This window comes from Echiichthys vipera, assembly GCF_963691815.1.
Source record: "Echiichthys vipera genome assembly, chromosome: X".
In the NCBI taxonomy this organism is placed as follows: domain Eukaryota; kingdom Metazoa; phylum Chordata; class Actinopteri; order Perciformes; family Trachinidae; genus Echiichthys; species Echiichthys vipera.
Genome location: NC_139825.1, coordinates 36,143,178 through 36,156,820, shown reverse-complemented (window position 1 = coordinate 36,156,820; position 13,643 = coordinate 36,143,178). Strand labels below are relative to the sequence as shown.

Below are 13,643 nucleotides of genomic sequence, written 5' to 3'. Positions count from 1 at the left end.
GACACATTCTTACTATGGATCACAAAGCACCCTAAACACATGGAGGTTAATGACACATGCCTTTATACTTTATACTTTACTTTATTTGTTCATTTATCACAGAGGACACACATTAATCAACACCAGTACAAATGTTAATATTTCAGAATCAAAGGGATCTTTCCATCTGCAGCTCCTGGGCAGGTTGATTTAGGCTTAACAAATTAGGCTATATATACAGTAAAGTATATATTAAAAGAAACAAACAATATATCTGCAACATTCTCTTTTAGGTGATGGATTGGTCAACTTTGACACTGAGTCAGAGGTCCCTGGCCCTCGATTACCCCTTTTCAGCCAAGACATTTTGAGGGCCGGTTCAGGGTTGGTGCTCAATCTTGAACTGGTTCTTCCTGTTTCGACAGCCAAAGAACCGGCTCTCGGCCAGGAAACCTGGCTCAAAAGCGGCACTGACTCTTTACTGGTCCTTTTGACATGTAAGTAACAGATAAACATAACTTAAGTTTTTTTTTTAAATGTTTATTCACAGCTTTGCACAATAATTATACACAGGTCCTTTCAGAAAATCAAAGAATTGTTAACAACTCGGCAAGCAAACATCAACATGTATATACAAGTGTGTTGTTCTGCTTGAAGTGGGCATTGGCATTTCTGGGGAAACCTCAGACTGATACAGTGAGGTAAAGACATGGCTCTGTGGAAAATCAAACGGGTTCTGAGAAGGTTCCCAAGTTGAACCTATACTGAACCAGCCCCAGTACAGCACTAGAACCAGGTCTGGGTTGGTCTAAAAGGGGTAACTTAGGGCGCACTCACACCGCCCATTCGTACCGTGTCCACGCAAGTCTAGTTCGTTTGACCAGTGTGAGTGCAACCATACCTCGCCCAGGCACGACACGCACGGTTGAGAGAGGTGGACTTTAGTAAAGCACAGTATATATGTGTGTGTGTATATATATGATTTGTTAGATGCATAAACTTTAATTAAGTACTTTTTGAAAAAAAACTAAAGTATGGATGCACATATACGAGCACGAGCGTGAGCATTGATGTCGGCCCTGATGTGTGTTTATATGCGTCTGTTCTCCATGATGGACATTTAAAAAGAGACGCTGAAGGGTTCGTGGTGGTTTGATGCAGATTTGGTCAGATGAAACGTTTGAAAACAGTCAGACAAAACTAAATCTCTGAGGGATGGTGAGGTATATGAAGTACGCATTGACGCTGCGGCCCAGATCATTAAGTAATGTGAGTACAATCGCGGAAGAGGGAGGGGGGCAATCACCCTACAGCACGGGGCACGGATGTACAGTGTGAGTGTGTGAGCAGCGATGTTCCAGCCTGTTGCAGTGACTGAACTGTGTGAGCTCGGCCAGTAGGTGTCGCTGCGGGCTGTGCGGGAACAGAGAGGAGAAGAAACGGGGCCTGGCCTGGGAATTTGCTGTTCGCTTCCCATTCTTCCTATGCAGACAGACACACAACATGGCGGACTAGAATAGTCGGCCGACGCGCCCGGATACAGCGGATACACCGTGGGATTTAATATCCAGGAAGGACAAGAAAGTACACTCCGAAGGAACGATAAATTAGAGCGAAACAAAGATTTTTGGGGGTGCCGTCCTTGCCTGGATTTAGCAGATAAACTGACTGCAAAGTGTTGGCTGTGTGTCCCAGCAGTGCTTCCCTCCTCTGCTATCACCCAGGTCCCCCCACCCCGCTCTCACTCTCGGTTCCTGGGGTGTGGAGACAGGGACCAGGGTTGAAAAATCGTGGAAGAGAAGGAGAGGACAGATTCCTTCTTAGGCTGTGATTTTTTCCACCCCTCGGGTTTTCTCTGGGTGCTACGGGAGTTGTGGTGAGTTTTCTTGTTGTGTTGCGCAAAGCACGAATCCCACTTGTTACAATGTCGCTTGTACCAGCATGTTTCCCCTCGCTGTAACATTGTGCCACTTTGTCCCCCCCATATTGAGCATCGCAGGACACGTTACACGATACCTGCATCCCAGCGGAGTTAACCCGGGTTTATGCAAGTAACAGGGGTGTGTTTAATAGTTGTAACCTCTTTGTAACGCATGAGCATTTCAGAAGTAGCTCGGAGGCAGGGAGGGATTTTTTTTTTTGCGAAGGGGGCTCTTAAGAAAAGGGGGCTTAAAGATGAGTGCGACAACATTTCAGAAGTCAGAGGTAACTCGGTTTTGGTGCCAAAAATGAATGCTGTTGCGCAGGCAGTTAAACAAAAGAGGGGGGGGGGGGTCCAGGTCGGTCCTGCCTTACTGGAAAGTACACGTTATTGATCAACGCTTTGTTATTACACGTCCAGAGGGTGGGTGGGTGGGCGGTGGAGCGCGAGGGGGGCTTCACGCGACCCACAACAGGAATTAGGTCGCCCTACCATTAGCATGTATGCTCTGTCAAATCACAGCGGCTGCTTTGTGTTTCAGCTTCTGCACTCTGACATGTAGTCCCCTTTACAACCTCTCCCAAAGTTGTTGTTTTTTTGTAATGATTAATTTTCTCCCCTCTCTGAATGTCGGGTGTAACCTAGCATACCATTTCAATATTGTGGGTGTTAAAACTAAATTCTGATTTTTCAACTTATTAGAACACAGATTATTACTTTTAATGGGTTGTTTGTCATTGGAAATAAAAACTATTAGGTGAATAGGAATGAACATAACAGTTGCTGCCTAATTTCTGCCATACATCAACAAGAATACCAAGGGAAAAGAGTTTGAATGCTTTAAAAGTCAGAGAAGAGCGAAGCATCATCCAGACTGAGGAGGAGGCATGGCAGAGCCTGGCAGATCCACTGAGCAGCACATTTCCACAATACCACAGTCTCTGTGCCTTTCCACAACACGTTTTCCCACTTCACAGAGGTCAGCATGTCAAGCTAGGACCATCCAAGTGCAAAACTTAGGCCGCACCTCCCGCAAATTCTGTGACTCCTCTCTCCAGGAGGCCTACGTTGACCTTTGTTCGTCAAGTCTAAACACGTTCTCCAAAATGCTGTTGAACCATCTCTTGTTGTTTAGCAGCAATATCTCAGTCTGAGTAAGTAAGAAAGAAAGAAAAGTAGAGCCATTATCATCTTGCAGGGAGTTATTTCTGTCTTGGGATCCTGAAAGGGTTTTAGCAAAGGAGTTTGAGTGATCCTCACACCACACTTCATGATTGGCCTAGTTTCTAACAATAAGGATAAAGTATCTCTTGAAATCACCTTGTTGGAAGTTTGAGGGATGTTTCGGTGGGTGGGATCTTTGAAATTACCTCGACGCTGTGAAATTTCACAATTTCAGGGTGCTGCTGACACAATATTATGAGTTTGCTCTTTGGGTGGGGCAGGAGATATATTTTTGTTTCCACCTGTGGGCATACGTATTATTCTGTGGAAGAGCACTGTAATTCTTCCTCTAACAGGATCAACCCAATGACATTTAGAGGATTATGAAGCATTATAAAGCCTGATTCAACTACATGTGTCATTCAGCCTCAATAACACATATTTCACAATACAGGAAATTAACCTGTGTGATGACTAACCAATCATAAGTCCAATACCTTACCTGACTGGGAAGACTTCATGCAGAGTCATCCAGCTTTGCTCTGGCCCTCTGTAGATGTGGCACAGTAATTTATGTAATCCCTTCAAATGATTGAGTAAATCTTTTACACCGTCCTGATGTGGGATGATTGATGTTTCTGGTTCACCACAGCTGTGATGGATATTTATAATAGTTTATTTCTTTTAAGTGGACTTAAAAGACTAGTTTGAATTTAGTACTGGAGAAGTATTTTAGATGTGTGAGAAGTTTCTTGTCATTTTGTAAGATCACATGCAATCCAGGTCAGGGGAAATCTAATGCCTTATTCCTTCATAGTGCGCCGCCTGTATGATGCTGTGTTCCACTTGAACTGAAAGCCAGAGTTTCCGAGTTCCCTGTCAGATCTCTTGAGTCCTGACCCTCTCAATTCAACACGGCTGCTCCCTGCATCAACAGTAGTAAAGCTGCAGGAATACACTGTATATTCAAACATCTATTTTATTTGTGTCTAATTAAATCAGTCATACACATAGTGATGTTGCTATTGTGTTTGTAATGTGTTATCAACCGCTAACAGTGGCTAACCTGGCCAAATCCAATGGTTTTTTCAACTTGTAACTGGGCCACGGTCAACTCAGGTGTGATGTTATTCTCAGTGCCAACCTCTGACGTAAGAGGTAAATCAGTTCAGTTTAAATTTTTAAAACTTCAAGAGATTTTTACATTTTGTTGTATCACATACAATACATAATTAAATACTCAAATATAATTTTGAGTATTCAATTTAAGTTGCTATCAAGTGGCTAAATAAGACCAAAGAGATTGTTAAACTTCATCACGCTGTACACGCAAAATCAGTTGTAGGCTAGTGGTGGTGTTTTTGTTGAAGTCATGCAACCGTAGTGTAGTTAGTTTATAGTTCCGCATTTGCCTTTTACGCCTTGTGCTTGCATTTAAAAATCATAAAAGAGGTGTTCATTTGGGAAGATTATCTTGCTGAACACAACATGTAATTATCATAAAGTTGATTTTTCTCCAATAGTCCAAAATCCAATGTAGAAATGGAGAAAATCCAATGGTGCGTCAATTAAACTATAGGTACATAAATTCTTTGATTGATTATGCAGTCCATCTTTGCAATGGCGACAGTCATGTTAATATATCCACCATTCACTGTGTTGTGGGCTTAGGTCTAAAGCAGAAATTTTTAGCAAAACGAAACATTCCTGCAGAGAAAAAACTTTGGCGTGATTCTTTTTATTTATTTATTTTTAACAATGCCTTCGTGACCAAGGTAAAATTCAGGTCATATTCAAAACCAGTCCAGTTGAGAGCTGTAGTTATAAATATTTAGATATGCCCTTGGCGTCGGCCTTCGAGCCGGCAAGACCGCTCTTGCCCTGCTGTAAAAAAATGTCCAAAGAAGTTAGCAAGCCTAAGCAGTCTTTGAATGCACTACCTAAATATGATTTGTAGAACCACTGTCATGAAACTGCTGTGAAGTCTCAGATGATTGTCTCTTCATCTTGGATAGGCTTCTTATCTTTCAGAGGAAGAGGATGGAATGAGTGAAGCAGGATGATAACTTCAGATATGACAACCTGGACTTTGGGTTCCCATTGTTGCAGAACCTAAATGACCAAAGCAAAGATAGAAAGTGTAAATTGTTTTCCTGCTGCACGCTGGAAACATTGGTGGTGGAATTTGTTATTTGAGAATATTTACTCAAGTGCTGTACTTAAGTATACATTTGAGGTACTTTATACTCTGCTCTGTTGTGAAGTTTTATTAAATATTGTACCTTTAACTCCACTACATGATTTGTCTATTGGATACTTGGATGCATTTAAAAAAAAAAATACAATGTCTGTAGAGCTTTGAGATGTTCCAGTACCATTTTGTTCCCTTACTGATTCCAATACTTGAATTTGTGTATCTTCGGATACTAGTGTATTTAAATATAGATATGCATATCATTTATTTATCATTATTTTTTAACAGTATAGTAATGTGATATATTTGCTATCATTGTTTTATGCCCTTGCTCAGTTTAAACCTGCCATGTAACTTATCTAGTTTGACAGTCAAACATCACTTAACTACTTTGAAGTAGGTCTTTTTGGGAAGGTAGATTAGATCAGATTGATTGATAATAGTACTATAATTTTAGGCATTATCTGAGGCACTACAGATACTGGTATCAGAACAACTCTAGAGCAGCTGATGAGGCATTGTTGTAAATTAAACCATAGTATGGAAAACGGACAAGTACCCTAAAGCACGGGGCACGGTACGGATGGACAGTGTGACTGGCCCTCAGAGGAGCGATGACATATTAGCCAGAAGCAATCATGCTGCGGCCCAGATCATTTGAATAGTGAGAGAACACGCTGGGCCCGGGTCGAGGGGGTGGGGAGACAATCACTGTAAAGCACAGCTCAATCATCTGGGCCAAGCGTGACTAGACCCTTAAACTGTCTAATTTAAAATTAAAATGAGGCATTGTTCAAAGATAAGGTAGACAAGACTAGGGATCTGACCAGGTTTGATGCCCAGCTGTAGCTGCATGCTTGATGTAAAAATCGGTTTTGGTTTTGAAGTTTGTAATTGCAGAAGTGATAGTAAATCTGGTTTCGTTGTGGGCTTTGAGCTGGCCGTTCGACCCCACACCACGCTTCAGGGTCACAGTGGCTTCTGTGGGGAGGCCATGCTTTGCGCTTCCACATCCTCTGTGTGTCCAATGTGGGAAAGCTTGAGAGGCCCCTGGCATGCTTTGTGAGAAACTCCACAAAGAAGCAGACACAGAGAAGAGTTTCACTGACTCACCACTTTCACTCATTGAAACAAGTGAGTTTTCTTGATCCTTCCAGCGTGATGGAACCAAATCATCATTACAGGCTTAATAACAGACACAGTGGTCACTCTTGCCTGTATGATTAGCCAGAATAGTAATCCCTGGCTTCTCTTCGTCTTTTCATCAACTCACCAGCCCATGAATGAAGGCAACAGGAACACAAACCACACCAGCAGGGAGTAGTATCCCTCAGAAAGGGAAGTCCAGAGGATTGTGGCTGTTGTATGTGGCACCGGGGACATATAATCTGTGGTCTGTTTCAGAGCTAGAGTCCTAGCGGCCCTGGGTTAGGCCGACTTCAGTCTCCCGTGAAGAGAAGCATTCACAGTATTCATGTTGCTCTGCCCCCCCCCCCCCCCCCTCTCTCTCTCTCTCTCTCAAGACATAGAAACAGTATTAATATGGAGACAGACAGACAAGCATTATCTAGCGCTGCAGCAGCTAGAGAAGCAGGATGCCTTGTAGAAAGCCAGAGGGAAATATTTCTATGCATGAATGGTAAAGTCCCCTTGACCACCGCTGTTGGTGTCATGTCAGCAAACCTTGTGGGGTTTGTGTCTGTTGGTTTTCCAGCTCACGCATTTGCCTAGGGCTATCCTTGAATTATGAATAAGACTTGTTGATTTTTAAGAATAATGCTTAACATAGAGAGTTCCTGCAGTGTTAGTAGTTGCATCTGCTTGGGATTCAGCAAAATCTGGATCAAACGATACATAATACGCTGAAGAAACAGCTGCAACTTTCAAGGATTCTAGTCTCAGGTTATAATGTATTTTCTTCGCCACAGAGATCCCTTTTGTAAAATCTGACTTAATCTTGAGCTATTCATTAATTCATGTCCGTGCAGTCGGAAAAGATAAGCTACTTATTGCTTCACCTAGGGTCACAGGTAAATACAAAAGCATCAGTAAAATCTTGAGAAAATTTGAGTGGGAACTCTCCTTATTAAATGACTACCTTGCATTGATCCTATGTCTTGGCCTTTGGTTGTCATGGAGATGTAATTGGACTTCCTTTATATTCTACCTATAAGTGTTCCTTTCACTGTGTGAATGAAATGGCATGGGAACAGCCCAGCCCTTTCACAACTGTGCAATGGCACTCCTATGAGGTCTGCAGTTGGCCACAGGCAGACAAGCAACTGTCTTCATTAGTTGGTCGGGTTCCCCACTTGCATGCACATTAAACATCCAGTTCTGCTTAATGGTGGTGAATCTGGCACACAAAATGAGAAAGATTTCAAATTTTAATCTGTTGTTTTAGATGATTAGATATAAGAATATTAGATTAGACTAGATTATTAGATTCAATTAGATTAGATTCTGTTTTCTGTAATAAAATATTTGCGTACACATTAGTCAAGGCAAGGCATTTTTATTAACTGTATATAGCTCATTTCATACCAAGGCAACTCAATGTGCTTTTAAAAACAAAAAACCCAGTAAGAAGCAGGAGTAAAGATGATTAAAAAAGTAAAAGAAAAGAAAATAGATAATGTTTAAAGTTATTAAAAAGAGCTCAGCTATAAGCATATGAAAAGAGAAATGTTTTTAACCTGGGTTTAAAAGTGCTCACAGTTGGGGCTGATTTCAGATCTGCTGGTGGTTTGTTCCTGTTGTGTGCAGCATAGCAGCTAAATGCTGCTTCACCATGTCTAGTCTGAACTCTGTGCTCCACTATCTTACCTGAGTCTGTAGATCTCAGAGCTCTACTGGGCTTATACTCTACTAACATGTGAAATATGTATTCTGGACAAAACCATTTGTGATTTGTAAACCAGTAGCAGAACTTTAAAATCTATTCTGTAGCTGACTGGGAGCCAATGTAAGGTCTTAAGAACTAGGGTGATGTGATGTGATCTCTTTGTTCTGGTTAAAACTTGAGCTGCAGCTGTTTGGTACTTTTTGGGGGGAGTCCTGTCAGAAGACCGTTACAGTAGCCGAGTCTATTGGAGATGAAAGCATGAATCAGCTTCTCCTGATCAGTTTGGGACATAAACCCTTAATTCTGGATATGTTCTTAAGTTGATAAAAGGCTGATTTGGTGACTGATTTAATATGGCTGTTGAAGGTCAGATCTGAGTCTTATCAGCACGCCAAGGTTTCAGACTTGGTCTTTAGTTTCTAAAGACAGTGACTCAAGGTGTTTACTGACAGCAACCCTCTTCTCTTTATTGCCAAAAACAATGATCTCAGGGTTTTTTTCTGATTTGACTGAAGGAAATTTTGGTTCATCCCTTTTTTGACTTGCTCTAAACAGTGACATAATGATTTTATTGGACTGCAGTCATCTGGAGACGGTGCAAGATATCTGTGTGTCATCTGCCTAACTGTGATAGTAGACATTAGAATTCTGCAGAATTTGACCCAAAGGAAGCATATATACGTTGAATTGAATGTATCCTGGGCTCTATTTTTTATTACGTATATTGATTTCTTTGTTACTAAGAAACATTTTGCAAAACTTCTGGATTTTATGTAATCAGATAAAGTAGGTTCAAATTAAAGAAACAAAAATACCATTTAAGTGCGATAAACATCTGTAGCAATAGTTTAAGTAAGAGTGCAACTTTTAATAAGAAATGGAAGGTTCTTCCTCCTGCCAGCCAATCAAAAATAAATATTTTCAAGTACAGGGGTTTAGAATTTAGTATATTACTCAATGTATTAGCCAATATGGCCTTCTTCAGTTTGCTGTTGTTATTTAGGGTTAGGTACGATGCCAATAGCAAATGTTTTAGGAATGCATCGGAATTCTGAGCTGATACTTAGTTTTAAAACAATTTGATACCCGATGTCAATGTTTGTCGTTGTCATTATTTATTTCCCCCTTTAGGCCAGGAAAACAAAGACATCTTTATTATAAAAAAATGTAAGAACTAATGAGCTGTTTAGTTTAAAAGCCGGAGCGGCTCCATGGAGTTTGGTGTAACAGGGAAACTCAGGCAGGCTCAGCTCTAGTTTAACACGACTCATTTCTCCCCCTGTGCGCGCAGCTACGCAGCCCTCCAAAAGATAAAAACTACATAGTACTGAGTAAAAACTGAGTATAATCCGATTAAAAATGATTATGATACATACCTCATTATACCACAGGGCAGCTTCCAAATCAGCAGAACCAACTGTATTAAAACTCAGTGGCACACAGTGAAGCTGGCAGCAGCCACACGCTACAAACAGAGTTGGTTTAGCAGGTAAAAACCTCTGCCGCGCTACACCTAAGTATGCCGTTCCCCATGGAGTTTAGCTGTAATACTCCCACACGACCAACATTTTTTTTCACTTTTATTTGAACACAAATTAGACGTGCACATGGCACCCATTTTACTCATTACGCCGTGTCAGAGTTGTGTTGAGCTAGCAGCTTCTTCTCTGTATCAGCAGCTGGTATGACAGCTACTGTTCGAGTCCAACCACAAATAACCAAGACAACATTAAGCCACTACAAACTTGATGTGACACATAACCGATACCAATGTTCTGCCAATAAATCGGTGCATCCCCAAATATTCTGATACTAAACAATACAGGTTTTTTTTTAATTAAAGATATAGATCAGGAAATATCTGATCATAGAAAAAGAGAACAAGCCTAAGAAACTGCCTTAGCATTCAATGCCAACTTTGGATACTTCAAATGTTTTGATATTAGGGATGCTAATTTAGATTTATTTTTTCTGACCGATAGCCGCCCCTTGTTAAACGATCGTTAACCCTTAATAGACAAGCAGGCAATCCCAGCTCAACCGTCCATGCTGAACTTAATTTCTGCATTCGACTCTCCCAGTAATCGAACCACTCTCATGTCTACACGATCGGTGCGTAATCAAACATGGGTTTGAGCCAGTCGCTACTTCATCCACCTCAAGGTTGTCAGCAGTGTGTCTGCCTGGCATATTGTGTAAGACAGCTAATTTAATCCGCCAGTCCTCATCAATATAGCGGTTTGTGTGTGCGTGTCATGTAGCTCCCTGTTTTTGAAAATTTAGCAAGAAGCCATTGTAGGACCATAATTACAGCCTGATCAGGACACTAAACAAGAGTGATTTACCTAAATAGCAATGTCCTGTAAAGTAATGTAATTATACATTCAACCACATAATTGGAACCATTTCTTTGTGATGTCTCCATCATTTGAGTGTGAATTACACCAACCCATCACCCAGGGTATGTTTTAATGGAGCACACTGACAGCACAAAACCTAAAAGTCGCACAAATAGAAGCACTTGCCTAGTACCTCTTAAATTAATAATGTCCTCTACCCACACATAAGTCTGTTGAAAAAAGAAGTGCATGCAATTGCACACACAGACACTGGAAGACTGCTGCTTCTCAGGAGGCCAAAACACAAGATGCATCTCTAGGGAGTTGTACTCCCGGGTTTACAGTCGCTAGATAAAAACCTCTCAGGCTCCTGCAGCATCTGTGAAGTGAAGGCTAGCAACAGGACCATCTTATATCACTTACACCAACACAGTGACACGTCATCCAGCCTCCCTGGATGGCATGCAGAAACAATGAGTCATGTTTCATTAAGAAAATGTTATCCAAAAAAAGCTTGTTAATGTGATCATACCTACCTTCTGTCACACAGAATTAAGCCTAATATACATGCCAGATGCCTTCATTATGATAATTTACACAAAACAGTACCAACCACTGAGCTTTTCCATTGTAGCTCATTCACCCCTTTAATGAAATAATAAATTAAACTTTAATGAGTATTGCTGAAGGGGAGGATAGCAGAGGAAAGGGTTTAGGGTTGTAATGTGTTTTTAGGTTGGCAAGGGATATGTTTTATGTCTATATAACCTGACCGGAAAGGAAGGAATCAACATGCACTTTGATTTATGACTTAACAGACGTCTGGACAAACTTTAGGTGCATGAAGAAAGTGCAACTATTGGGCATGCTGCTTTTTTGCCCACATATTTCATTATCTGATATTACAGTATGAATTTAAAATACCATTTGTCTGGGATAACAAAATACCTGCATCATATTATCCGCTAAGGGTGTATAGAGGCTGTTTTTCTGACTTTTAGACATAATTAGAACTGCAACAATTATTTTGCCACCGAGTAGTTGACAGAAACATATTAGGCGACAGTTTTGATCATTTTTTGACATATTACGCTCATTTTCAGGTTCACGCATGTATTTTTGTTTTTCTATTAGAACATGTTTATATGCTATTATGTACAAATATACAAAACACATTCTTTTTCTCATACTGAATATACCTTTATTCACCCTCTTTCTTTTCTTTGAGCTCCCCTCCTGAAAAACCTAGAAGGTGACCGGCTTTGAATTAAAAAAAGACATGAAAAACTCACTTTTAACCATATGGGGACCTTTTCAAGGAAACAAAAACAAAATTTAGCTTCTCATACGTTGATATTTGCTGGTTTTATTTGTCATTGATGATTGTAAACTGAATATCTGTTGGTTGGACAAAACAAGACTTTTGAAGACATCCCCTTTGGCTCTGGGAAACTCTGGTAGACATTCTTAGACTAAACGACTCATCGGTTATTTTGAGGACATATTCGGCAGATTAATCCATAATGAAAATCATTAGTTGTAGTGCTAGAGACAATGAAATGGTTAAATCAGTCAGTTGAGAAACCCATAATGCAAAACCCTCCTTTCAAATTGCAAAACATTTCTATGAATAAAACAAAGCACATCCTGCTCTTATTTCTCTTTAAAACATGTGTCAGAAGAACATTTCCCTCATAGCATTTTGACAATTGCACTAAAAACTGTCTAAATTGTTCCTAGGTTTTTCCATTGTCCTTTTTTTCTGAAGGTTTGAATTGTTTTTGGGAAGCAGGCATTTGCTGCATTAATGGATGACTGGGGGAGAGAGAGGAATGGCAACAATTGGATTTGTAGGTTAATAGCATCCTCATTGACAACATAACTTGCCCATCATGCCCCATTTTAGGCTGCAGTAAGAGCCAAGCATTGCTCTGCTAAAACCAGTGTTTAAGTACTGCAATGGAGATGAGCTTAGTTCGAAATACCAGGAGATTGGCAACTGGCTCTATTGAGCTTTTAGCGCCCAATTTATCCTGTGGCCACTGATGCAATAATCCCTGATGTAAAGCATCAGTTTGTGTGTAGCGCTGCAGTGTTTGGCTCGGTACAGTGCTGAAGTGTCTCTTTGAGCAGAGGCAGACGGGCTGGATTATTATAGGGTCAGGACCATGGGATTAGGTCCAGGGATTATCACAGTTCAGTCAGGGAGCCGACAGCCTTGTTGGCCTCTGGGATTATACGAAAGATTTACAGTCAACCAGGCGGACCACCCGGCGCCTCCATGCTTTCTCAAAGTCCGTCTGTCCTCCACCTGCTCATCCCCTTATCAGTGAGTGATAGGCGTCCTAAATGCTGATTCCCTGTTACTGCAGGAATTAAAATTAGACACCACCTTTGTTTCGGTCATGCTCCTGGTGATGAATGTGTCAAATTTAAAGGACTTAACACATTTTTAAGATGAAGCTCTGCTGCAAAAAGAGAAGAGCTGGGGAAATATTGTTGAACTCAGTGTGACAATAATTAGCAGTAATTTTTTTTGGTTAGTTTTTAACTTAAGCCCTATGATATGAGCATATCAACATATTGCCAAGCCCTCATAAAAGCTTTAGGGGAATACTGAGCGTCTTCACACTATTTCTGTCTGTGTCTCAGAATAATGCTGTCCTACATTATTCATCCTGGTTTTGATCTTGCAAAAATATTTTGCAAGGATTTAGTAAATAAGGGAAATATTTCCTAGACTGTAAAAGCACAAGAAAATAACGCAGTCTTCTTTTTGCATTCCAGGACTACGCTGTGCGAATGAGTGATTGATGCCAACTTCGCTTCTTCAGGTAAGCCACATTTATCACACACAGGCACAACATTATGCAAGTATTTCATTTTCATTTTGAATGTAAGAGTATTACGTTCCAAAAATGAGCATGTGAGATTATGATAGAAGATTACAACAGTATATGGTGTATATATTATACAACGCATAAATCTCTTGCTCTTTAAATGAGATTTGAGGTTGTTTCGACTAATACTCTCTTGTCCCTTTTGTTGTGCGTCCTCCATGTAGGGCAGAATGGGTGTGTGTCCCCTGCTCCTGCTGCTCGGTCTAGCCCTCAGGGCCTCAGCCCAGGATCATGTCCCCATCACAAGTACGAACCATGTCTGCTCGTGTCAAATTCCTTAATTTACTCACCGTCTTAGGTT

General features: G+C 40.7%; 1 protein-coding gene across 1 annotated transcript in view; it reads left to right on the top strand.

Moving 5' to 3' along the window:
* Positions 1–1,473: 1,473 nt before the first annotated feature.
* Positions 1,474–13,643, top strand: part of ptpra (protein tyrosine phosphatase receptor type A) — a 31,594-nt gene continuing 19,424 nt past the window's right edge. The window contains exons 1-3 of the mRNA XM_083938603.1: positions 1,474–1,855; positions 13,230–13,276; positions 13,507–13,588. Of these exons, the coding sequence (XP_083794729.1) occupies positions 13,256–13,276; positions 13,507–13,588 (103 nt within the window). The 5' untranslated portion in view covers positions 1,474–1,855; positions 13,230–13,255. The remainder of the gene's footprint in view (positions 1,856–13,229; positions 13,277–13,506; positions 13,589–13,643) is intronic.